Raw genomic sequence first — 26,912 nt, 5'->3', positions numbered from 1 at the left:
TGTCAGACTAGGAGGGTGTAGCAAAAGCCAAAATAACAATGCTTTCAAAGAGAGAGCTGTATTGTCTTCTCACGTGGCTCAGGGCTGCTATCAGGGCTCTGGAGCTTGAGGAACATGGGCAGGGAGGGGGTGGGGGGCGGCAGGAGGGGGGGGGGGTGTGTTCTGTCTCCTGGTCTAAAAAGGCAGCTCCTGTTCCAGCATAATGCTGTCATTCCAGCCAGCAAGAAGAAAAGAGTAAGTGAATGAAATATTTCTTTATACTTTATATATATATATTTCCATATGTATTTCTATATATCATTTCTGCTCACATTTCACTGGCCAGAGTTTAGGCACATGTGCATGCCTAGTTGAGGCAAGGGACACTAGAAGATGGAGGGTTTAGCTGGGCAGACATGTGGCCAGATAAAACTTCTTTGTTGCCAAAAGAAGAAAGGAGAATGGATTTCAAAGGACATGTAGCCGCTTCTGCCACAAGGGTCAGGCCAATGGCATCTAACATCACTGGCCCTACCACTCAATAGCTGTATTAACTTAGGAAAATTACTTGACCTCTTTGCTACTCAATTTCCTCATCTATAACCTGAGGATAAAAATACATCCTAGGATTGAAGGATGAAGCATCTAGAATCCATGCCTACTTCCTAAATTGGTCTTGAAGGCATTTCCTCCCCCTGCCCCGCCCCAGAACTCCAAAAGTCTGAGGGGCAGCAAGAAGATGGCCAGATCTTGGGCACCACCTTCCTGGGCACAGCCCTATTATGGTTATTTTACAAATTCTGGGTGTCTGTGGGTGGTGGTGGGGTGGGGGTGGGATATGTTTTTGCCATTATTTTTACAGTTAAATCTTACCTCATCTCCTTGGAATAAAGTAGTAGTGACAGCCATTTACTTACACATTTCTACATCTGGGGAGGCAGTTCAGGGAAGAATAATGCTTAAAGTGCAGACTCTAGGTCAAGCTGGCACCAACAGCTGCTATCCCTGTGTCACTGGGCATGTCATTCAACATCTGTGAGACTCAGTTTTCTCATCTGCGACCTGGGAATACAACAGGGTTGCTGTGACGATGAAGTAAGATGATATTAGTATCAGGCACACAGAAGTTTTCAAAATGTCATCTTTGACCAAAAAACATGCTTTGCATTGTGTTTGAGAAATGAATCTTCAGAATCACCAAATTAGTTTTTTCAAACAGGCCTGTGGGGAATCTTGATTAATATATAAAATTGAAGCTACTTATATACAGATGAAATTATAAAGTTAATGAGGTCTTGAATAATGTCATCCAATTGTAATGTACAGTGTATATTACACTGTACATTTGATCAGTAAATTTGATTTCCAATGACACTGCCCAACAAATAAAATTTTCCACTATAGCCAGCCTGATAAATTCAATTCCCTACAGAAAACGTAAAATAAGCATAGCTGGAGGCCAGTGGTACATCCCATTGATGATAAACCTCTTACAATTAAAAGGGAGATTGTGAAAGTAGTGAATTAGCCATGTAATTCATGATACATACTCTAGACACACATATATAAATGCTATTTCAGATACAGATAGATAAAGATACTAAGCTGGATACATATATCTAGCATAAAAACAGGACCTTCATTCCACCTGGATAATTATCTTTATCTTAGTACTCTAATGGCATCTTCTCACTGATGCAAGAGGGTGTTTATATTTTTAAAGTTTTGGATAAAAAATTGAGTCCTGAAAAAAAAAATTGAGTCCTCCTCCTCAAGTTTTTCTTGAAATATCATGATGACCTGAAGTAATGGTTTCAACTATATTTTTAACCATGGCATACTCAGCCTATTTATGGTTTACCACCTTCTATTTCCATTGTTATTTTCTTGATAAAAAGGGACAACTATTAAGAATGATTAGGGAAGTAGAGTGCTATACTGATAAACAGGGTAAGTGAAAGTATGGTGGGGAGAATGCAAGTGGGGAGAATCTTAAGTTACATACAATGCCTGGAGTGTAAATAAGACCATTACTTTAATTTATTGAGCCCTATGTACCAGGCCTGTGTAACCACTCTATAAAGTCTGTGTGGACCCTCACACCCATTAACAGGCAGGAAACTGAAACCAGTGGTGGCCAAGGTCACCAAGCTAGTTACCAGAACGGCAGGAGCCCGGCTAAGGGCTATGCTAAACATAAGTTATCAAAGGGCGGTTGGGAGCAAAGCACTTTGGTCCATTTGGAAACGTGAGGCAAAATCCTCCAGAATCTTGTTCTCGAGAAAGGCGACTGCAAAGCAGGGCGCCCTGACGCGGCCGCAGCCGAGCGCGCAGACCGCCCAGCAGCCAGCAGCGGAGAGAAGGCGGCGCGCGCCCGGCGTTCCGGGTCCGTTCGCAGGAGAGCGCCTGCGCGTTGGCCTCCCGCGGGGGGCTGGGGCGAGGCGCCGCGCATGCGCCGCGCCGTGCGGGCCGGGGGCCGCTCTCTGCGAGCTGGATGTCCGGGTTGCGGGCGCTGTTGGGACTCGGGCTGCTGGTCGCGGGCTCGCGCCTGCCGCGCACCAGTCTCCAGGCGGGCGCCTGTTGCGCCGGCCCCACCTGGTGGGGGCCGCAGCGGCTGGTCTCCGGCGGCCGCGGGGACCCAGAGGTCATGGCGAGCACCGCGGTGAAGTACCTGAGGTAGGCGAGGCGGGCGCTCGGGGCACACGCGGGGCGCTGGACCCGAGTGGAGTGTCTCCCTCCGGCGGGCGGGGCCTGGGGCCGCCGCGCCTTCTGCAGGTCAGAGCACCCGAGGGCGGGAACTCAGGCTTTGGGTTTCCTCAGCCAGGAGGAGGCCCAGGCGGTGGACGAGGAGCTATTTAATGAATACCAGTTCAGCGTAGACCAACTTATGGAGCTGGCTGGGCTGAGCTGTGCCACAGCCATTGCCAAGGTCAGTGCTGCAACTCCCGATGAATCACTGCAAGCCCCCTGGCCCAATGGAGTGGTTGGGACAGATGGCCAAGCCCGGGCTTGTTGCTGGCCAAAACCCTTCTGAATTTCCTTTGATTCTGCCTTCAGGCATATCCCCCCACGTCTTTGTCCAGGAGTCCCCCTACTGTCCTGGTTATCTGTGGCCCAGGGAATAATGGAGGAGATGGCCTGGTCTGTGCTCGACACCTCAAACTCTTTGTGAGTGTATGGGGAAGGGCTGTGGGGAACACTTTTTGGGTACTATCCAAAAGATGGAGTTGAAGTACTCTTTTCCTTTTCTTTTCTCGTAGGGCTACCAGCCAACCATCTATTATCCTAAAAGACCCAACAAACCACTCTTCACTGCCCTGGTGACGCAGTGTCAGAAAATGGACATCGCTTTCCTTGGTGAAATGCCCTCGGAAGTAGGTGGCTCCAATTCAGTACCCTCCTCTACGATGACCAGTGCCTGGCTTCTGCTCTTTCCCAAGTTTCCAGGCTGAACTCACCTGCTTATCTTTCTCTCTAGAGTATGATACACTCTTAAGAGGGCAGGAATAGTGCCTGGCACACACAGGTGCTTAAAGTATGCTCTTTGAGGAGTGGTGTGAGCGCCACCTCCATCTGGTGTGCTCAAGTCCCAACACCACCTTCTCTAAGGCTCCTTTCTGTGCATCTCCCCCATCATTCCTTTCATTCTATGGTTGGATTCTCTCTCCCCCACCCCATTCCATGTTTACTATTTATAGCAGTAAACATATTACCTGCCCCTAGCAAGGCTGAAAGGACAGTTTCATCCTAAACCCTTTCTGCAGTAGTATGTATTTGGGGTGGAAACTTGAGAATGTTTTCATTTTTGTTTTTCATATTTCATTTTTTATGCATACAAGGGCTGGGGTGCAGGCCAGAGGTGTGGGAGGTGAGAGAATTCACTAGAGACAGAGTAGGAAACAGAACAAGCAGATCTACTGAAATACACTTCTGAGGGGAGCAGCAGGTGAGACAGGAGAGGTCTCCCGCGCCATGTGGGATTCTCGCTGGCCGGCCGGGATTGAACCTGCGCCACCAGCGCTGCAGAGGCTACTGGGTACAGTCAGAAGCGCTTCAGAAGGACCAGCACTGCTGTCTCAACCGCCGGTGCAGCCGGGGATCGAACCGGCGCCGCAGAGGCCGCGGGCAGCTTCGCAACCCAGCGCTCAACCCTGCCCTGTTTTTAATTTCTTAACACATTTTACAGATGTCAGATTCCAGAATCTGTGTTCTCCTGACTATACCACACAGGCCAGAGTTACATTTTATAGATGAAGAGACTGTGGGGACAGAGAAGGGGATCAGATCATGGCAGAGCCCTAACCTGGCCCTCCAACACCCAGTCTCAGGCTATCCCACCCTGTAATCTCCCCAAGAGCTGGCAGGCACTCAGAAAAGAAAATGTGACTGGATTCAGTTTGATCTCAATCAGTGATGAACTAGTGCTTAGCTCTAGGCCACAGAATACCATCTAAATGGGATAAAATTATGTTTGTGCCTCTGCGAGTGGCTGTGGGTAAAAGACCGTGCTCCCATTAGGGGCTTTGTGCAGTGCTGGCTCTGATATCCTCCCCTTTTTTCTGCTCCACCACAGCCCATGTTGATCGATGAACTCTATGACCTAGTGGTGGATGCCATCTTTGGCTTCAGCTTCAAGGGTGATGTTCGGGAGCCATTCCGCGGAATCCTGAATGTCCTGAATGGACTCACTGTGCCTATCGCCAGCATCGACATTCCCTCAGGTGCTGGGTCGAAGGAGGATGGGGGGGGGGGGGTGGAGATGGATTTTGACCCTCTCCTGTTCTGAGATAGGCATTAGGAGTCCTGATTCTTGAAAGCTTAGACCAACCCTGAACCAAGCTCAATTTAGAGAACAGAGCATAGTTTTATGGCTCCCCATAGCTGGAGCCACACAGCCTGGGGAGCAAAGTTCAGGAGTGCTCCTTCATGTTGGCTCCCAGAGAACAAAGCACAAGGGTACATGGAGCTCCAAGGATGCAAGTTCCTCAAGTGGGAACCCAAGGGGCTTCCCACTACCCTAGGAAAGGGGTAGAAGGGGCTAGACATCTGGCTTTTTCCACTCTGAATACCACTCTCTTTTCAGGATGGGATGTGGAGAAGGGGAACCCTGGAGGTATCCAGCCAGACCTGCTCATCTCCCTGACAGCACCCAAAAAGTCTGCAACTCAGTTTACCGGTCGTTACCACTATCTGGGGGGTCGTTTCGTGCCATCTGCTCTGGAAAAGAAGTACCAGCTGAACCTGCCAGCCTACCCTGACACAGAGTGTGTCTACCGTCTGCAGTGAGGGACTGTGGGTGGGCATTCTTCCCAATAAAGACTTAGTTCCTCTCTCTCCCCAAACTGTGGAGTCCCCGGAGCTCTTCTGGCAATGAGGACTAATGTGTGGCAAGAGCCAAAAAAACAACACTGGAGATATGGGGCCATCTCCGGGAGAACAGAACTGGCAAGAGGGGTTATTACAGCCTTTTAGGGGCAGTGAAAATGACTTTCAGTTGTCGGAAAAGGCTCCTAAGTGAGGTGTGCTGTTCTTTGCACACAACTGTTACCCATGGAGGAGGCAGACAGGGATGCTGAACGAGGTTCTCCAGTTTTAACAATGTGGCAAGACTCGAGGGTCCCAGAAGTGACCTCTTGAAAGGTATACAAGGACACAGTGAAATGGTATTCAGGACCCCCAGGCTGGGAAGATGTCAGGACTTACACATAGGCCGGCAGCCTAGGCCAACGTTTATTGAAGCACAGGATAGTGTTAGAATCTAGCCACTGTAAGTGGAATTCAGCCCATGACTTAAATTTGTATGTTTTTCTAGCCTTCACAATATTTCACAGTGCTTTTCAGATAAGTCTACGTTTTCAGTTTTTTTAAAGCAGGGATGTCCCTTAGGAGGGTAGCTGCAGCCCTGTGCCCCCAGCACTCCTGTCCTCCTAGGCACCAGGGTTCAGGCTCTGGCCAACTGCAGTTCTGGAGCGGTTCCGTCCTTGAAGGGATGCCTCATGGAGGGGATGGGGGCTTGCACAGACCCGTTTCTCTGAGGCTTCAACTCCTTAAAAGAAACGGAACCCCACCTTGTCCTGATCTTCAGTCTTTCTTCTTTTGTTTCTTCTTTTTGGTTCTCTGGTCTGAGCTGGCTCCAGATCTTTCCTCCTCTGGTTGCCGCCATTCCCTCTTCTTACCTTGGCCACTTAAGCTGTTGTGTGCTCTGCTCTCTGCACCCCCAGTCCTTCCGCACTCGCCGTCATCCCTTCCGTTCCGGACCTCCTCTTGGTGCCATTGTCTTTTCTTCTTGCTTCTGTTTTTCCTATTACCACAGTCTCTGCCTTCTGCTTTCCTGGTCCCACCACCTACAACAGCCTCCTCAGCGTCCTCCTCCGTGTCCAGGTCCCTCTCCTCTGCATGCTGCCGCCTCTTCTTGCTGCTTCTGTGTGGGCCTGTAGATGCTGTGCTCTCCACCTCCTCTGCCCTGACACCATCTGCAGCCTCTTCACCTCTTCCTGTGTCTGAGACCTCCATCTTCTCTCCATGGTGTTGCCTCTTCTTCCTTTTCCTACAGGACTTCTTGGTTTGTTCTGGGCTCTTAAATTCCCCAAGGCCCTCTATTCCTATAGCCTCTTCCTCCTCCTTCCCTACAGCTGCTCCCTCGCTCTCATCTGTGGCCTTTCCTTGATGTCGTCTTTTCTTCTTCTTCTTCCTGATGCCCTGCTCAGTGTGTTCTGGGTATTCCTCTTCTGCATTCCTTTCAGTTGCTGTAGGCTCTTCCTCCTCTTTCTCCTTCCTTTTCTTTTTCTTTTTTTTGGGGGGCTTGCTCTCAGACTGCAGTTGAGGTGTCCCAGGGTTCTGGCCTTTGAGATGAGCCAGGAAGGCCTGTTCCTGAGCCTCTAACCGAGCCAGCTTAGCCTTCATTGTGATCCCAAGACGGGCAGCCCTGAAACAGATGGGGCCTAAGTCAGAGGGCGGAGCCCAGGGAAAGCCGGTAAGGAGGTGCTACCTGTCTTCAGGCAGTTTCACAGAGAGGCAGACAGAGGACTCAGTTCCCTGGGGTAAGAAGAGTGAAGAAGTGGCACAGGCCTCAGGGTGGGCTTATGATGCAGCGAAAAGGGAACCCAAGTAGCAAACCACTACTTACTTGTGTGCTGTTCGCCCCTCGCAGGCCTGGAGCAGCATCTCGTCTGTCAGACTGAAGGGACAGCGGGGGAAAGAACGAAGACAGAGCTGGTGGAGAGGTCTGACCTCTAGCCCCCCTAACACATTCCTTCAGCACCTAGTTCCTGGTCATGACCTGGCACTTTCTAGGTACAGGGGACACAAAGCCTAGCACAGCACATTTCCGCCCCCAAAGCAGCCGGCCAAGAGTTAGACTCTGTCCTTTCTCTTGAGATTTGAAGCATCTCCTCCCACATGCCCCCAGCACTAAAATGAAGTCTCACATCTTTGGTGGCTTGGACTCCTGGTTGTCATCATCACTGCAGTTCTCCAAGTCTTTGTCTGGCTTCTCTCCACCTGAAGTCAGCGTGGCCATCTAGGAGAGGTCATGGGGTGGACAAGGCCCAGTCAATACCACAGCCATCTCTCTTCTCTCCTAGAAGCCCCCCAGGAGTTCACAGCCACCGGCACCCCTGTGCCAGTACCCAAACACCTTGCAGCCCCACAAAGAGGCATGTCAATCTGCATACTTCAACTAGGCAGGAGGAGGGCTGCAGTTGCTGGGGTGGAGGTATCAGGTGAGTAGCCCTGACTTCCCTGGCTCACAGCTGGCAAGTGCGCAAACAAGGAGAAGGGAGGAAGAAATATCCTATGTCATGCCTTCACCGTGGGACAGTGTCCCCTGGTGTCATCCCAAGGCACCAGTAACTGACAATAAAAATGGCATTTCACATTCCCACACCTTCGCACAGTACTTTAGTCAGACTAACTGAGAACCTATGGGCCAAACGGCTGGAGATAGAGTGGACGAGTAAGAATGAGATGGGAACAGCACAGATGGAACTAACATGGTGAGGGGAAAGGAGTGTGGCAGAACACGGCCATTATGACAAGTGTTGTCTGTGCTAGAGGGGGTATCCAAACAACTGAAGGAGAGAGAAAATGATTCCTTCAAAAAGAACACACAAATTCCACATGGCTGAGGTGTGAGGTCCTGAGAGAAGCAGCAAGAGATGAAGCTGGAGAAGGAAGGACAGGCATCAATGACCATGTGAGCCAATCTGATAAATCTGTACTGTGTCATCCTCGGTCAAAGAGGAGCCAGTGACACTTGTGTTTTAGGGTGAGTACTCTGGATGCCTGGTGGAGGACAGACTGGGTAGGGTAGGGAGTGAGACTAGAGGTGAAGAGTCCAGATGTGTAGCTGTGGAAGTAGTTAGGCAAGAGATGATGATGGTCTGAACTGGGGTAGGAGATGCCACAGGGATAAAGAGAAACAGAAGGACCTGGTAGGTCAGAGGTGACCACAATGTTAGCGCCCTCCTATTAGGAGACCTGGAAGCCTGGGTAGTCAGCCTGTCTGCTGTTACTAGCCAGCTGGGGCTCTTCAGCAAGCCACTTCTTCCCTTTTGGCTACATCTGCAAAATAACGATGAGCCAGATAATATCTCAGGTCTCCTATGGCTTCTGAGTCCTTTTGAATCAGATACCCTCTCCCTCCCCAACTCTGCTCTTGACTGGGCTCTACGTCCCACTCCCCACTGTTGCCTGCTCAACAGCTGGTAGTTCCATGTAGTCCAAAGATCTCAAGTCTCGCTGAGGCTCTGGCAGGCTAAGCAACAGCATGTTCCCACCATATTAGGACAGTCCTGAAAATAGGTAGCACATAAAAGGCCCCAAGGGAAACCATGGAAGGAAAAAAGAACGGCCCCTCTCACCCCCAATTCTAGTACCTTCACAAACTTCTGATACAGCAAATTGGGCTTGGGACGATTGTGCCGGGGGGTCTCCGTAGAAAGGTGCCTTATCTGTACACCATCCTGTGGGGAAGTATCCGTGAGTGGGTCTTGCCATGTCTCCCTCACCCCCCACATGCCCCAGACCCTGTCTTTAGGCGCAGATCCTGTCATGTGCCTGTCTATAGAGCTCATACCTGATTCGTTTCCACTACCAAGCTGGCAGCAGTCTTGTTGAAAAGCTCATTCCACCAGTGGTTTGTGAACTCCTTGGCAGGGTCATGTCCCACCTGCCAGAGGAAAAAGTCTAACCTGTGAGGACCGATCCCCTGTCCATAAGGGTCCCCTTTCCCAGCCTTCCCAGTCTTACCCCATGAGTGTCCTGTTTCAGCGTCACCTTGAGGGCCTGGGTGATTCCATTCTCCTTCCGGCCCAGGCCTTTGCCTGCAGAGGACAGGAAGTGACTTGGCTTGTTCAGCTGCCTGCACTGAGCCCTCACAAAGCACTTTCAACACATGCCACCGCTTGCCATTCCCAACACCTACCACTGGGCCCATTCTTTGCAGTACCTCTCCAAGCAGGCCCCTGCCTTTGTCTGAGCCCAGATTATCTTTTCCTTCACAACTCTCAGGATAGAGGTCATGTCTCTTCCCCCCTCTCCCAGACCCCCTTTACACTTCTCTCTCACTACTCACGTCAAAATTTTCGTACTCTTCCCTTTTCTGGAAGTCAGACATTTTATTATTATTATTTTTTAAAGATTTATTTATTTATTTATGCAAGCACTGGGTACAGTCAGAAGCGCAGGAGGGTGAGAGAAGTCACCAGAGCCAAATCGGGGAACAGAACAGGCAGACCGATGAAATACACTGCTGGGAGGAGCAGCGGGCGGCAAGAGAGGTCTGCGTGCCATGTGGGACCCTCGCCGGTGGCCGGGTATTGAACCGGCGCTGCAGAGGCTGCGGGCAGCCTCGCAGCCGAGCGCTCAACTGCTGTGCCACCGGGGAGGCCCAGACATTTGATTCTTTGACAAACTTCCCTTTAAGCGAGCTTTTCCTTCTACTATCGAATGGGCTACATGGGGTAATCCAGAGAGCTACTGCTTCCTGGAGCAAAGGGTCAGCAGGGAGTGGGGTGGGGGTGGAAGAATTACCTTGAGTCCATCCATGCTTTAGTAGCTGCTCCTCAGCAAACTTCATCCCACGACTCTTGACTTCTGGGGCGATACTCATGGTAAGGAGAATCACTGTCCTTGAGCCTTCACCAAAGAAGAGGTCACTATCATTCCTTTAAGAGGAAAGGAGAAAGGAGGAAGCCCCCAAATCATCCATCAACCCCATCCTGACTGCTCTTACAAAAATCCTTTCCTGAGCCTGGGGCAAAGACAAAGGAAGGCAAAGCCCTGGTCCTTGTGTTACAGGTCCCAACACCCAAGAGGGGCTCCTTTGCCTTTAAGGTAAAGAATTCACCAGAGGGAGTTAGGTGTAGCTGAATCAGGCAAGGCTTTATTAGAGACTCATGCATGAAGGAACCAGTGCCTGAAAGGAAAATTTAGCTTGGCTCCTCAAGGGAGTCAGGAGGAGATATTTAAAGGATAGGTTCATGAGGCAAGGTGGAGAGCTGAGGCGGGGCAGAGCAGAGCAGTCACAGCTTGTTCTAGACTGGGCTACACCCAGGCACGTGCAGACGGGGTACATTCCAGCTGTACGTGTGGGCTCTCAGCTCTCTCCCTCCAGGAAAAAATGAGATAATCACTAGTCAGCATCTAATGCTTTTTTATCTATCGTGGCACCTCATGGTCAGTGTGGTGGCAAATTGTTTGGACAGGGCACCCCAGACCATGATCTAGTCCACCTGCTCAAACAGGCCGGGGACAGCTCATCCTACAGGCTTGCAATTTCTTTCACCTAGGCTCTCACTTGGGCAACTCCCTGTCTGACCAAAGAGAGATCAACACATCAAAAAGTCAAGCAGAACTGGTATGATAATACCTCAATTTACAGGGAGCTCAGGCACACCATCCTGTGCTAAGGCTTTACATGGATTATTTCATTTAATCTTCCCAGCCCAGTGAGACTTACTGAACTTTATATTCAGGAAAGTATTATTCTCATTTTACAAATGGGGAAACTAAGGCCTAAAGAAGTCTTAGGCGACTTGCTCAAGGTCACACTGCTCACGTGTAGAATTCAAACTCAAGCAACTGAGTCCCCACTCTACCATCACCTGATAATATCTCCCACAATTTACCACCACATAAAAACAAAGCAATAAGGTGCTTGTTAACCTGAGTTACAAAATAATGGTACTTGACAGAGCCCACAGCCTATACCCATGCCCAGCATTTACACTGTCTTCTTGGTGTGGGGCTACCCACCTCTCCTTCACTGCCACTGTCTTTCCATCTCATTGGAAAACCCCTTTAGAAACTGTCGAGCTTCAGAGGACACTCTTATTGAGCATTTAATGCACAAAAGGTGGGTTACAAATATTATCATCCTACCTAATTTAATTCCAACAGTACTGTCAAAAGGTATCACCCTGATTTTATAAATGAGGAAAACAAAGTTTGGGTTTTCTGTCTGGGGTTACATGTGCTCAGGTTGCCTGACTCCAAAGTAACTCCTTTTTCTATCACATCATCAATTAGTTGCATTTCTTTATAGTCACTCAGGCGCTCATGCTTTTGAACCACAGAATAATATCCAATTTATATACCACATTTACCTCTAAAATAATTAAAATGGCTTACTTACCACACATGACACAAAACTAAGACTACTACTGCCGGTTGGGCTCACTAAAGTTAACCTGTATTAATGGGCCTCCCTGGTGGCGTGAGGGATTAAGACACAATCTATGAAGCTGTCTGAAGCCATTGCAGCACAAGTTCAATCCCCAGCCAGCCAGGGAGCAACCCACATGGCACAGCAGACCTCTCCTGACTCTCCCACTGCTCCCCTCAGCAGTGTACTTCAATCAATCTGCTTGTTCTGTTCCCCACTCTGTCTGGTGAATCTTCTCACCCCCCAACACCTCTGGTCTGTACCCCAGTTCTTGTATGCATATATAAATAAACCTTTTAGGAAAAAAACATAATTTATTATAGGCACTGCAGACCATTTTTTAAATCTCAAGGGCACTACTGGAGAAATTCAGTAGCCTCCCAAAGTGACAATTCTGAAGGGTTAAACTTCTATTTGAGTTAAAGAAGGTATAGTAAACATGCTTAAAATAAAAACCAGAAACATCATTAAGTCATCCCTCCTAAACATTATATATGATTAAGTTTAAGAATGCTGCCCTGGGCCTCCCCTGGTGGCGCAGTAGTTGAGCACTGGGCTGCCAGGCTGCCCGCAGCCTCTGCAGCACCGGTTCGATCCCTGGCCGCAGGCGAGGGTCCCACATGGCACGCAGACCTCCCCTGCCACGCCCGCTGCTCCCCTCAGCAGTGTATTTCATCGGTCTGCCTGTTCTGTACCCTGCTCTGGCTCTGGTGAATTCACCCAGTTAGAAGCTGGCTTCTAACTGTACCCAGTGCTTGTATAAATAAATAAATAAATCTTAAAAAAAAAAGAAAAGAAAAGAATGCTGCTCATATTTGGCTATTTAAAAAGGTGAGACCCTACCACTTGGGTCCAAAATGGATGGCTCTTGAGGTGATTATGCTAAGTGAAATAAGTCAGAAAGTGAAAGACAGATACTAGAAAGTGTCACTTATTTGTGGACTATAAATAACCAAAGAACACGAACTGGCAAAGCACAACAAAAATAATTTTTAGACTTTGAAAAATATGCTGGTTACCGGAGGGAATGGGGAAGAGGAAAACAAGTAAAATCCAAAACAAAACAAAAGTAACTCCTCTGCTTAGCTATGAAGAACAGCAAATTCAGGAGGGCTTGTATTTCTGTTCACATTTCTACTGGGAGGGGCAGTTACCTGAAAACCTAATAGATAACTTGAGAGTACCAACAGAAAAGCATTGAGTGAAGAAATGGCACAACCTTGCTTCTTGATGCTGTAAGAGAAGTAAAATTCAAACACTTAAGTCCTTTAAGGACTCCTCAAAACTCTGCTGCTTCTCTGATCTGTCAGGTGCTAGATTCCAATCATCATAATCATTAACAATAACACTGATGCATTTACTCAATGCCAAGCTGTTGCTAAGAGCTTCACACAGATTGTCTCTTCAAGCCTTCCAACTACCCTATTATGAAGTGTTGTCATAATTGACAAATGAAGAAAGGACACAAAAGAGATTTAGTTACTTGCCCAAATAAAAGAGCTGGCAGTTAAGAGGATCAGGATCTCAGGCCTTCCGGAACTCACTCCTCAGTTTCCTATAGCACTGTGCTTTCTGCTATAATCTTACCACAGTCTATCTCTGTCGCAGTAATTCGAAACGATACACCCTGAAAGTCAGGGGCAGTGCACTTAACACAGTACTAGGAATCAGAATGCGGATCTGCTTTAACCGGCTTACAGTGGGCACGACACGGGCAACTAGGTCCCAGCCTGTGCGTCTCAGTCTGCGTCAAGGCTGCGAGTACACTTTCAAGAACTGTCTCCGTTCCGGGCAACTCGAATTTTTTGTTAAGTTCTGGAGAACAAGTGTTCCAGGGCCACTCTTAAGCGATTCTAGAGCCGGCCATTCTCACCAGGTCTCAAATGCAGCCCTCCTGCCTCAGCTTCACGCGCGTGAAAACTACTCTCCAGCTCTCACATTTGCTCCTGAGGTCGAGCTTCTGCTACTGCCAATATGAGGGGAGGGTCGCGCCTCCCTTACCGTCAGGCTGGGTCGTCTCCGCGGAAACACGTGCCAGATCCGACACGGGCGCCGCCACCTTCCCGGAAATGTCGTTTGGGTCTTTCTAGGCTGTGGAAACCATAGAGACGCAGGCTGGAGCCGCCCGCCGGTCCTCCCAGGACCAACAGTGGCGGAAGGGGTGGGGTGGGGGGGTGCGCTGTGTGGTTGCCATGGCAACCCGGCCCCAGGCGAGCCCATCTCGGGAGATGTTCTACTTCGTTCCCTGCAGACGCTGCGCGGCCAAGAAACTTAAGTACTAACTGACCCTCTCCCTGTGGGGGGAACAGCCTTGGCCGCCTTTCTCCTGAGCGAGTCCCAGGCACAAATGTGAGGAATGAAAGCTCTAGGGGAAAGCATCTAGAGTAGCCGGAAAGTTCCATGAAGGCAAGAAAGGAGGTAGCACCTCCTGTTTTTCAGGGACAACCTATTGGAGGTTTCAGAAATTCATGACTTTTGGACTCACCACAGTATGCCCGGGGCCTGCCCCTGTGGTACGTTGATATTAAAGTGCATAAATCAAGCGTCTTTACGTGGGGGGAGTGAGACATAGTCTAGCTGGGCAAAGTCGGGATTTAGAATAACCCTAGAGATGGGGGTGATGATGCAGATACTTGAATAGTTTTCTCTTCCTGCCCCACCAGATAAGCCTCTTGCATTTAACAAGTTTTTAAAAGCTTGTCTTGAAAAGAAAGAACATTCCTAAGAAGATAATAAGGAAATTAAACACTAGGGGGTTAACAAAGTAGAGCTGCCAACCTCTTGGAGCTGGCCAATCTTCCTAGATCTCCAGATGCCTGCACCAAAAGGCTGTGCCCACCCTTACCCATCTCCCCTTCTTTTTACTCCTTTGTATAAATACCCCTGCACTCTGCCAAAAAGCAGGACCATGATCTTTTAGACAAATATCCTCTGCCCTCCTCAGTTTGCCGACAAATTAAACTACTTTCCTTCTCAAACTCTGTTCCCTTTTATTGGCTGGGGGAAAACTGAGGCTGGCATTTGGTATCAGTGAGAGGCGTGGAAATGTAAGAGGAACAGTGGGGAGCAACCTAGGAGCCAGTGGGTGACAACTCTAGACTATACCCCCTTAGCAGGGACTTATAGAAAACAGGGGTGACGCTGGGATTTGGGGTAGTTAAGCTGCTACGGCTATGATGACTAAACGGCTGGTTTTGTTAGGGGGAAAAGGATGTCCTGAGCTAATCCCATATAGGCTTTGTGGACTCCACCCCCACTCCAGACCAAAACCATCAGGACATTGGGAAAGACAAATCCCATCACCACCAAAGGGAAGGTTGCTGGAATCTGAGGGTGGAGCTAAGCAGCCAGGTTTGGTATAAAACCAGACCTTGGGGGGCTCCCTTTTGGCTCTCTGCCAGCTCTCAGAGTGCCATTGGGTTTCCAGGTCAGCAGATCAGGTAGGATTCATTTAAGACTTTATTTCCCTATTTTCTCCCTGAGTTGTACATTTCCTGATTTCCCCTTCCCTTGTAAATAAACCTTTTATTAAACTTTTGTGTGTGCCTGCAGTGGAGTATTAATAAGTCCCTTTTAGGTGTGCAGATGAGGACCCACAGCCAGGCAACCCATTTTATATGGGGGCTGCCCTGTAACAGTTTCTGTGGAGAAGCCCCCAGCTTACCCCTGTGGCTTCAGCTTGGACCATAGTATCTACTCAGTGGACACTGTCTGGAGTAGGATAAACTGAGATTTGGCAGTGTGCCAGGCTATAAACACACACTCTCTCCTCTCCTTTTTCTCATTCTCCGTGTAAATAAATCCTGTTACCGGTATTTCTCACCATGTGTCTGCTTTTGGATCATGTCCTGTGTCTTTAAGCAGGCAGGTGAAGACCCACCAACTGGCTAAACCTGGTTTCCCCTAGTTTGGTCCTTTCCAGAGAGATGCAGAATCCTGGGCTGCATGCCAGACTGAGGAGTTTGGACTTGCCTTGTAGGTATGAGGATTCATTTGAAATTGTGTAAATGGGGGCCTACCTTGTGGCCTAGCGGTTAAGTCTTAGTGCTATCACCTCTATGACATGAGTTCGATCCCCAACCAGGGAGCTAACCCACTTGGCTCAGCAGACCTCTCCTGTCTCTCCTGCTGTTCCTCTTAGCAGTGTATTTCAGCAGATCCACCTGTTCTGCTCCCCACTCTGTCTCTGCTGAATCCTCTCACACCCCATGCACCTCTTGCCTGCATAATAAAAATTTAAAAAAAAAAGAAATGCTAAGGTGGGAGCCAAAATGTTATGATTTGTGCATTCTCATCCCTGCACTTACAACTGCAATTGTAGGGCCTCTCTGGTGGTGCAGTGGGTTGAGTGCAGCACTGTGAAGCTGTCTGCAGTCTCTGCAGTGTGGGTTCAATTCCCGGCTGGCCAGGGAGATACCCACAAGGCGTGGCAGACCTCTCCTGTCTTGCCCGCTGCTCCCCTCAGCAGTATTTTCAGTCCGTCTACCTGTTCTGCTCCCTGCTCTGTCTCTGGTGAATTCTCTCAACCCTCCTGCACCTGTATCCCAGTTCTTGTATAAATAAATAAATCTCTAAACAAACATACAAACAAATAAAAACCAACTGCAAATGTAGGACATGACTCCAGCTCAGGGCTCAACAACAGCAGGGTTTATTTACAAAGGGAAGAAAGAGAGAAGTTGGGAGAGAGGAAGAGTTAGTGGCAGGGCCAGAGTCAGCAATGGTCAGGTTGTGGTTTGAAGCAGAGATCCAATGCAAAGGTCTCAAAGGTCTCTGTGAAGCTCTCTGTGATGGTGGCACCACAGCATCAACAAAAGCAATCCAAGGGCTGGGATGGGCAGCACTGGACACCAGTGCTAAAGGCAACAGCACCAGGGGTTGGTGTCAGATGTGTCAGAGGTTGGGACCAGTGTTACAGTTCTACAAAGGTCTTCCTGGGGAGAGTACGGAGGAGGCTGCCTGAGTGGAAACTGACTGGAACCTGACTTATATACTCTTCAGGGTGTTTGCCATTCAAAATTGATTAATCCGTTTTACAGTCCTAGCTACGTGATGGGTGCCTGTTGAACTGCAGCAGTGTGTCCAATCTGACCTATACTGCGGTTGGGCTTCAAAACTTACCACCAGGGGCAGAGGGCTCTAATCCCAGCTGTTTGATTGGCGCTGGTCAAACTCTAACCAAATGTGTCCATTTTGAATTCCAATGCTGGTCCATTTTTAGTCTCACACTGGTTGTTGTTTCACTGGGTGCCTGACCTCACCTATACCGATCGAGGTTTGGCCCTGGCGTAGGCTCAGACCTGACTTGTGCCCATAGGAGCTCCAATCAGATTGATCATTTTCAATCCCATGCTGGTTTCAGGGGCTCCTCTGACAATTGTCCTGCCTTTAACACACTGAACTGGGGACGGAAGGAAGATACTGAAAAGAAGTCAGCAAGAGGAGTGGCTCATGTCCCATCCCACAAACTGTTCCAAGGCGTCACAGAGCCACATAAGAACTAACACCTGAAAAAAAATCTCACTTCCTGCCTCTATGTCAATATTTCTGGTAACTCAGTTTCCCCTAGGAGCTTCAAAGATAAATCACCACCTCACATTAAAGTCTTATCACACAGCTCAGTATGTCATACTCCTTCAGCCCTGTAATTTCTTTTCTGTCAAATTAATTTTACTTTTAAAATATGTCACAATAGGGATGATACTTTATTTTGGTTAGTAGAATTTTAGACATTTGCAGGAGAGATGCAAAGGTAGTTCTGAGGCTGGATTCAATAGAACATTCTATGAATAGGAGTCAGGTCAGAGTCCTTTTCTCACTCTGCTGTAGTTGTGTGACCTTGAATAAGTCACTTCTGCCCAAGAGCACCCTTCCCCTGGCCTGTACAAATGGCATATTAGACTACTTCAATCATTTTTACAAACTTGGTTTTTACTGTGTGTCAGGGCCACTGAGAAAATTCTACAAATAGGACTTCCATCATCTCCCACCCTTATCTTTTCTGCTGCTCTATTTTTACATATTATTCTAGTTATAAGAAGTTTGAAAATTCCTGAATGAGGCAACCTCAAGGGCCTTTTCCAGCCCACAATTTCTGTGCGACACACTGCAGTCTCTCCAAAAATCTAGTGGCCACAATCTTTTGACTCAAGATTTCTAGTCTGGCCTAGGATCTTGAATTTCTTATTGTCTTACTTATTCAATAAACATTTATTAAGCATCTCCTATAGACTATAACATAGAGGTATAAAAACGACCATGCCTTTGCCTGTTGGGCCTCTCGATCTTGTGGGGGCTATAACGAGTCACCAGGCCTATATATCTGTGATAAGAGCTTTGGCAAGGTCAGGATATATTACTGTGGGGGTAAAATGAAAAGCACCTGACCTAGTCCAAGGCCCCAATGAGCTTTCTGAAGGTGCCTCCTTGAACACCACAGATCAGTCCCTGAGGACTATTTGGGATTGCAAAATAAGAAAATCAGGCCTGGGCCTCCCCTGGTGGCGCAGAGGTTGAGCGCTGGGCTGCAAAGCTGCCTGCAGCCTCTGCAGCACCGGTTTGGTTACCAACTGCTGGGCGAGGGTCCCACATGGCGTGACAGACCTCTCCTGCAGTGCCCGCTACTCCCCTCAGCAGTGTATTTTGTCAGTCTGCCTGTTCTGTTCCCTGCTCTGGCTCTGGTGAATCCTCTCACCCTCCAGCACTTCTGACTGTATCCAGTGCTTGTATAAATAAGAAAGAAGGAAGGAAGGAAGGAAGGAAGGAAGGAAGGAAAGAAGGAAGGAAGGAAGGAAGGGAAGGAAGGGAAGGAGGGAGGAGGGAGGAGGAAGGAAGGAAGGAAGGAAGGAAGGAAGGAAGGAAGGAAGGAAGGAAGGAAGGAGAGAGAGAGAGAAAGAAGAGAGAGAGAGAAAGAGAGAGAAAGGGGAGGGAGGGAGGGAGGGAGAGAGAGAGAAAGAGAGAAAGAAAGAAAATCAGGCGCCTGGGGCCTCCCTGGTGGTGCAAGGGGTTAAGTTTCAGCACTATGAAGCTATCGGCAGCCATTGTAGCAGAAGTTTGATTCCTGGCCTGGGAGCTACCCACAAGGCGCAGCAGACCTCTCCTGCCGCCCGCTGCTCCCCTCAGCAGTGTACTTCGGTCCTTCTGCCTGCTCTGCTCCCGGCTCTGGCTCTGGTGAATTCTCTCACCCTCCTGCGCTTCTGACTGTACCCAGTGCTTGTAGAAATAAATAAATCTTTAAAAAAAAAAATTAAAGGAGACTTAAAAGCATATCCTTTTTTTTTTTTTAAAAAAAAAAGAAGTTTGAAATATCTACCACCGCCTCACAAGAGTAGAGGACAAGAATACATGAATACTTTAAAGGGAAAAATCTGAAATGCACCCTTGCACCGGCCGTTCTCCCCCGGAGAGGCCCGTAGGTGGCAGCCACGGCGCCCAGCCGGAATGGCACGATCCTGAAGCCCCGCTTCCACAAGGACTGGCAGCGCCGCGTGGCCACGTGGTTCAACCAGCCGGCGCGCAAGATCCGCAGGCGCAAGGCCCGGCAGGCCAAGGCATCGCCCCGCGCCCCGCGCCCCGCGCCCCGCGCCCCGCCCGATCCCGCCCGTCGTGCGCTGCCCCGCGGTGCGCTACCACACCAAGGCGCGCGCCGGCCGCGGCTTCAGCCTGGAAGAGCTGCGGGTAGCTGGCATCCACATGAAGGTGGCCAGGGCCATCGGCATCTCCGTGGACCCCCGGAGGCGGAACAAGTCCACCGAGTCCCTGCAGGCCAGCGTGCAGCGGCTCACGGAGTCCCGCTCCAAGCCGATCCTCTTCCCCAGGAAGCCCGCGGCGCCCAAGAAGGGGTCAGCCCTGCTGAAGAGCTGAAGTTGGCCGTGCAGCTGACAGGACCCGTCATGCGCATCCGGAATGTGTCCAAGAAGGAGAAGGCCAGACCCATCACAGACGAGGAGAAGAGCTTCAAGGCCTTTGCCAGCCTTCGCATGGCCCGGGCCAACGTGCGGCTCTTCGGCATCGGGATGAAGAGGGCCAAGGAGGCTGTGGAGCAGGACGTAGAAAAGAAAAAATAAATTATAAAGTGTTGTTGGTTAAAAAAAAAAAAAAATCTGAAATGCAGACATCACAAGATGCACAGAAGTATTTATTACACTAATATAGATATAGATATATAAATTAGAAAAATGTTAAAGATCCTAAATATCTCATGACAGGAAAATGGCTAAATAAATTATAATAAAAGGGCCTCCCTGGTGGTGCAAGAGGTTAAGTCTCAGCACTATATAGCTATTGGCAGCCACTGCAGCACGAGTTCAATCCCTGGCCATAGAGCTAACCCACATGGTGCAGCAGACCTCTCCTGTGTCTCCCGCTGCTCCCTTCAGCAGTGTATTTCAGTAGATCTGCCTATTCTGCTCCCCTCTCTCTGTGCTGAATTCTCTCACCCCCTGCACATCTGTCCTATACCCCAGTTCTTGCATGCATGAATAAATAAGTCTTTAAAAAATAAATTATAGTAAAACCATATAATAGACTAATATGTAGTATTAAGAAATTATGTTGAAGAAGTATAATGATTAACTTGGGAAAAATGTCTATGATGTAACTGAAGTCAAAAAGGCAGATACAAAATGTTACCTATAGTAAGAGTCTATCTATGTTAAGAATCTGTAGGGAATAGCATCAAAAGAAATAAAGACACTTGGGAATTTGACAAAATATAACAGAAGAAATTCAAGACTTGTACACTGAAAACTGTGAAACACCACTGAAAGAAATCAAAGAAGACCTAAATAAATGGAAAGACACCTATGTTCATGGATTGGAAAAACAATATTGTGAAGATCCCAATATTCTCCAAATTTATCTACAGATTTAACACAATCTTTATCAAAATCTCAGCTGAATTTTTTGCATAAATTGGCAAATGGATCCTAAAATTCATTTGGAAATGTAAGAGACCCAGAATAACCAAAAAATCTTGAAAAGAACAAATTTGAAGGACAATACTTCCCAATTTCAAAACTTACTACAAACCTACAGTAATTAAGATTGTGGTCCTGGCATAGGATAGTTATATAGATCAATGAAATAGAATTGAGAGCCCAGAAGTAAACCCATACACGTATGAGCAATTGATTTTCAATAAAAATGCCAAGAAAGCTCAATGGGAAGATTGAACGACAAATAGTGCTAGGACACAGAGAGCCAGATGCAAAAAAAAAAAAAAGAAGAAGGAGGAGAAGTTGGACTCCTATGTCAGTCACACCATATGCGAAAATTAACTCAAAATGGATTAAATACCTAAATGTCAGAGCTTTAAAATGCTTAAAAGAAAATATAGGTAAAATTTCATGATTTTGGATTAAGCAATAATTTCTTAGCTATGACTCCAAATGTGCAAGCAACAACAGGTGGAAAAGAAATATATTGGAATTTATTAAAATTAAAAATTGTGCTCTACAGGACACCATCAAGAAAGTAAAAAGACATTCCACAGAATGGGAAAAAAAATTTGCAAATCAATATCTGACAAAGTTCTTTTTTTTTTTTAAAGATTTATTATTTATGATTATAAGAACTGGGGTACAGGCCAGAGGTGTGGAAGGTGAGAGGATTCACCAGCGACAGAGCGGGGAACACAACAGGCAGATAGACCAAAGCACACTGCTGAGGGGAGCAGCAGGCAAGTCAGAAGAGGTCTGCTGCACCATGTGGGTAGCTCCCTGCCTGGGGATCAAACTCTAGCCACAGAGGCTGCGGACAGTTTCACAGCACTACGCTCAACCCCTTGCGCCACCAGGGAAGCCCTGTCTGACAAAGTTCTACTATCCAAAATACATAAAGAACTCTTACATCTCAACAATAATAAGATAATACAAGTTTAAAACAGGCAAAAGACTTGGATGGACAGTTCTCCGAGGAAGATATACAGATATCTAATAAGGACATGAGAAAATGCCCAACATCATTAGTCATCAGGAAAACTCAAATGCAAATACAATGAGGTGCCATTTCACACCTACTAGGATAACTGTAATTTTATTTTTTAAAGGATAATAGCAAGTTGGTGAAGATATGGAGAAATTGGAACCCTTACACCGTGTTCCTGGCAATATTAAATAGAATGGTGTCTTGGAAAAACACAAAGTACCTATTAAATTCATTTAAATTCATTTTTTAATTATGATTTATTTTTATTTATCTATACACACACGAACTGGGGTGCAGGCCAGAGGCATGTGTGTATGTGTGAGAGAGGATTCACCAGAGACAGAGCAGGGAAGAGAAAAGGAGGATCCACGAAAATCCACTGCTGAGGAGAGCAGGGAGTGAGAGAGGAAAGATCCACTGCGCCATGTGGGCCAGCTCCCTGGCCGGGGATGGAATGCATGCCATGGTGGCTGGAGGTAGCTTGACAGTGCTGAGGCTTAACCCCTTGTGCCACCAAGGAAGCCCAGTGTCTAATAAATTGAAACTGAGGCCTACTATGTGACACAGTAACCCCATTTGTATCTGTATATGCAAACATATCAAAAACATGTCTACACAAACTGTGTATACAAATGTTCCTAGAATCATTATTTATTGTAGCTGAAGAGTGAAAACAACCCCAACCCAAATAGCCACCAACCAATGAATGGATAAACAAGGCATGATAGATGCATGCAATGGAATGTTATTCAGTCACCAAATGGAAGGAATTCTGATACACACCAGTACATGGATAAACCTGAAACATTGTGTTTGAAAGAAACCAAACACAAAAGGTCACATACTGCACAATTCCATTTATATTCAATGTAGCAAAGTCCATGGCACAGGTCAGTCAGGGAGAGGGGAAGGAGAGTGACAAGACAACCAACAGGGAAAAGGTTTCTTTCTGGGTTGATGATATCTTCTGGCATTAGATCGTGGTGATGAATACACTAAAAACCCACCTTGTGAATATGCTAAAACCCAGCTTGTGAATACGCTAAAAACCCACTAAGTTGTATCCTTTAAAAGGGTGAATTTTATGATATGTTAATTATATCTTTAAAAAAAAAAAAGACATTGGCACACCAAAATAACAAGGAAGAACACTAAGAAGTTATAAGCAGCCATTCCTAGATGAAGGAGTTATGAGTGTTTTGTCCTTTATATCTTTTCTCTGATTTTCAGTTTTTCTACAATCAACACTTTATCAGGTAAATGAATTAAAAAACAGTAAGTTAATGCAAATCAAAGTTCCTGGGTGCTGAGGGGCCTAGTGCAGAAAAATTTCTCCTGGAGGAAAATGTGATTGACAATAGGGGAGACTACAAGGAGGAAGTAGTGTGGCCCTGGGATCACTAACTCTCTAATTCCTTTCCAATATTCTAGAGTAGAATTAAATCCTAAAGATTAAGATATTGCATTTTTTAAAGATTTATTTATTTATGCATACAAGAACTTCGGTACAGGCCAGAGATGCGGGGGGTAAGAGGATTCACCAGAGACAGAGTGGGGAACAGAACAGGCAGACTGACTGAAATACATTGCTGAGGGAAACAGTTGGAGAGGCAGGAGAGGTCTGCTGTGCCATGAGAGCAGCTCCCTGGCCGGCGGGGGATCGAGCTCATGCTGCAGTGGCTGAGGATTGCTTCATAGTGTGGTGCTTAACCCCTTGCACCACCAGGGAGGCCCGATACTGCATTTTTTTCTATACTGAATTTAAATCCACGCACTGTGTTATAAAAACCACAGGATGCCATGTCTGTGGTTCATAAACTCATATGTCACTTCTCTTCCTCCGCAGTTTCTTGGTTATTTTTTTGTTAGTGAAATCTGAGACTGTGGGCAGAGAAAATAGCTTGAGGCTGCAGCTACAATCTGGGCTTTCTAAAACCTTAAATCACAAACACTGACAATGTTTACCTACCAGAGGCTTATTTACTTTTTCTCTCTCACATGGTCTCATGGGGTTTTTCTCCTCCGGTGGATATTATTTCCTAACCCGCAGCCTAGGTGGTTTCTAACTTTCCTTCCTTGTCACCATTTGAGTTCATGATAATAAAAATATTACAAACCCTATGGACAGTGGTTTACTATTTAAAAATTGTGGCTTTTATTTAAAATAGTGGGTAACCATTTAAAGCATCATTTTCACAAACATTGTCATATTTGATTCTCACCCTAATGCCACTTTACATGTAATTGTCCCAATTTGTAGGTAAGTGACCTGAGGACCAGACAGCACAGAAAAGAGAAATGGAAGAAGACTGTGGTCTGGAAGTAGTTATGCTAAACATTTATTTTTCTTTGAATCTCCATTGCCACCTGCCCCTTGGTGCCATTTTTCTCTTTGGTCATGACTGGTCTGAGTCCTACATCATCAACCCTCTGTTCTTGTCTCTGCCTTTCCCTGGCATAAGGAACATGGAGTAACTCGGGCTTTTTTCACCTCTGGACAGCCACTAAACAACAGAGTGCTGTGACTTTGAGAGTGCCTCGCATGCGCAGAATCTATCAGTTTTGTGAGCAAGACCACATAACAGTATAAAGGGGGCTAGGAGGCTCAGTTGCTGCCTGCCTGCCTGCCTGCGGGCTGCGCTGCCTGTGTGCTTTGTCCCCCACTTCAGTATTGAAGGTGTGTCAGATATACCCAAGGCTCCATGACTCTTTTTCCGTTTGCCTGAATTAACAGTGAACTTGCCCAGCCTGGCACAGTTACATAACACCTGGCCTCAATGTCTCCTTCTTGGAAGCATATGAACGCCCCAGTGTGTGTGTGAATGCTGCTTGCTGCAGAGGTGGCAGGGAGAAAGGACGGGGATAGGAAGGCAGAGGACCGTGCTTGCAGATGCTTCTAGAGTCATCCTAGAAGGATGTAGATTTCAACAAGGTAGCTGACACATCCGTTTGAGTTACTTTTTAATATTAAAGAAAATGAACTATTTCCAGATACATCAGTAAAAATGCTATGGAAAGATTTCTGAAAGGGGCAATATAAAAGACACCAACTTTAGTGGTGTTAGGAGAGTTGATGTTTGTGGGTCTGGGTGTGTATGCCGGTTGAAGAACTACAGCCGCCACACCAAACGTGCGAGCAAGCTGGTGTGAGTTTTTTTTTTTTTTTTTTTTTTTTTTTTTTTAGTATCTCTTATGAGATATTTTGAAACTATATAAATAGCTTGTTTCTCATCATACTTTTCAGTAGTCTTTTTTTTTTTTTTTTTTTTAAATATTAAATTTTATTTTTATATTCCCCCATACAATTGCAAACGCCCCATTCTGACCCAATCCTTCCCTCCCGCCCCCCACCCCCAAAAAGTGTCTCTGGTTCATAGTTTTTGTTGATTTTGATTTTCACTTTCTTATATTCATTTTCCTGGTCCCTTATTTATGTTTTCTAGATTCCTGCTATGAGTGAGACCATCCGGTATTTTTCTTTTTCTTTTTGGCTTTTTCGCTGAGCATGATCCCTTCCAGTGCCATCCATGTTGCTGCAAATTGCATGTGTTTATCTTTTTTGAATGCTGAGTAATATTCCATGGTATATATGTACCACATCTTCTTGATCCAGTCATCTATTTTTGGGCATTTGGGTTGTTTCCAAAGCTTAGCTATTGTAAACAGTGCTGCTATAAACATAGGAGTGCAGGTGCTCTTTGGAATTGATGTTTCTGTGTCCTTTGGGTAAATACCTAGGAGTGGAATTGCTGGATCATATGGAAGCTCTATGTTTAGTAGGTCCAGAAATCTCCACACAGCTCTCCATAGTGGTTGGACCAGTTTGCACTCCCACCAACAGTGCACAAGAGTTCCTTTTTCTCCACATCCTCGCCAACATTTGTTGTTGCTAGTTTTTTTAATATGTGCCATTCTCACTGGTGTGAGATGGTATCTCATGGTAGTTTGATTTGCATTTCCCTGATTACAAGTGATGTTGAACATTTTATATGTCTGTTGGCCATTTGCATTTCCTCTTCAGAGAAGTTCCTTTTAGCTCTTCTGCCCATTTTTTGACTGGATTATTTTCTTTGTTGTTGCTGAGTCTCATCAGCTCTTTGCAGATTTTTGTGATCAGTCCTTTATCATTAGTGTTGGGTGCAAAAATGTTCTCCCAGTTGGTGGGGTTTCTCTTTGTTTTTGTTATTGTCTCTTTTGCTGTGCAGAAGCTCTTTAATTTGATGTAGTCCAGCTGTTTATCTTTCTCTTCACTATCACTGCTTTGGGTGATGTGTCTGTAAAGATGTCTTTGATGTGCAAATCCCGTAGTGTTTCGCCTATATTTCCTTCTATGTATTTTATGGTTTCAGGTCTTATGTCTAGTTCTTTAATCCATTTTGAGTTGATTTTTGTGTATGGTGTGAGGTAGTGGTCAAGCTTCATTCTTTTGCATGTAGCGACCCAGTTTTCCCAGCACCATTTATTGAACAAACTTTCTTTGCTCCAATGCATAGTCTTTGCTCCTTTGTCAAAGATTAGTTGACCATAAATCTGTGGGTTTATTTCTGGATTTTCTATTAGATTCCATTGGTCTGTATGTCTGTTCTTGTTCCAATACCATGCAGTTTTGATGATTATGGCTTTGTAGTATAGTTTGAAGTCTGGGAGTGTGATGCCTCCATTTCCTTCTTTTTTTTTTCAGTAGAGCTTTGGCTATTCGGGGTTTTTGGTGATTCCATATGAATTTCATCAATGATTGTTCTATTTCTTTGAAGAATGCCATTGAGATTTTGATTGGAATAGCATTGAATCTGTATATTGCTTTTGGTAGGATGGCCATTTTAATAATTTTATTCTTCCAATCCATGAGCAGGGGATGTCTTTCCATTTCTTTGTGTCTTCTTCTATTTCTTTTAACAGTGTTTTATAGTTTTCTTTGTATAGGTCCTTTACCTCTTTTGTTAGATTTATTCCCAATATTTGATTTTTTTTGTTTCGATAATAAGGGGTGGTTTTTTTGATTTCTTCTTCTTCAGATTTATTGTTTGTGTATAGGAAGGCTACTGACTTTTGCATGTTGATTTTGTATCCTGCCACTTTACTGAATTGATTGATGAGTTGAATTAGTTTTTCTGTGGAGATTTTGGGGTTCTCTATGTATATTATCATATCATCTGCAAATAGTGATAGTTTGACTTCTTCTTTTCCTATTTGGATTCCTTGGATGTCTTTCTCTTGTCTTATTGCTCTGGCTAGGACTTCCAGTATTATATTGAAAAGCAGTGGTGAGAGTGGACATCCTTGTCTTGTTCCAGATCTTAATGGAATTGCTTTCAGCTTTTCACCATTGAGAATGATACTG

The 26,912-nt window shown here is 46.4% G+C and overlaps 2 protein-coding genes and 1 pseudogene across 9 annotated transcripts; 2 read left to right on the top strand and 1 right to left on the bottom strand.

Moving 5' to 3' along the window:
• The first annotated feature begins 2,426 nt into the window (after positions 1-2,426).
• NAXE (NAD(P)HX epimerase) lies at positions 2,427-5,476 on the top strand. The gene is made up of 6 exons (XM_037499192.1): positions 2,427-2,655; positions 2,800-2,908; positions 3,037-3,147; positions 3,240-3,353; positions 4,553-4,700; positions 5,063-5,476. The coding sequence occupies exons 1-6, from the start codon at positions 2,474-2,476 to the stop codon at positions 5,263-5,265; spliced, it is 867 nt and encodes a 288-aa protein (XP_037355089.1). The 5' UTR covers positions 2,427-2,473; the 3' UTR covers positions 5,266-5,476.
• On the bottom strand, positions 4,180-13,720 carry LOC119235675 (G patch domain-containing protein 4). Of its 8 annotated transcripts, none has more exons than XM_037499188.2 (9): positions 13,646-13,720; positions 12,799-12,877; positions 10,012-10,145; positions 9,229-9,302; positions 9,056-9,148; positions 8,856-8,942; positions 7,407-7,498; positions 7,106-7,156; positions 4,180-6,904 (listed from the first exon to the last, which is right to left on the bottom strand). In XM_037499188.2, exons 3-9 carry the CDS (start codon positions 10,088-10,090, stop codon positions 6,061-6,063), a joined length of 1,320 nt encoding a protein of 439 aa, XP_037355085.1. In that variant the 5' UTR covers positions 10,091-10,145; positions 12,799-12,877; positions 13,646-13,720; the 3' UTR covers positions 4,180-6,060. The 8 variants fall into 8 exon arrangements, with proteins under 8 accessions (XP_037355085.1, XP_037355084.1, XP_037355081.1 ...); XM_037499187.2 differs by lacking the exon at positions 13,646-13,720 and adding an exon at positions 13,518-13,639; XM_037499184.2 differs by lacking the exon at positions 12,799-12,877.
• A 4,327-nt stretch (positions 13,721-18,047) lies between these two features.
• LOC119236839 (60S ribosomal protein L13-like) lies at positions 18,048-19,736 on the top strand (annotated as a pseudogene).
• Positions 19,737-26,912: the final 7,176 nt, after the last annotated feature.

Source organism: Talpa occidentalis, unplaced genomic scaffold, assembly GCF_014898055.3.
Source record: "Talpa occidentalis isolate TD23 unplaced genomic scaffold, MPIMG_talOcc4v2.1 talOcc4.9, whole genome shotgun sequence".
Taxonomy (NCBI): Eukaryota; Metazoa; Chordata; class Mammalia; order Eulipotyphla; family Talpidae; genus Talpa; species Talpa occidentalis.
The sequence above is the reverse complement of the archived record's forward strand: the minus strand, read 5'-3'. Positions and strand labels throughout refer to the sequence as shown.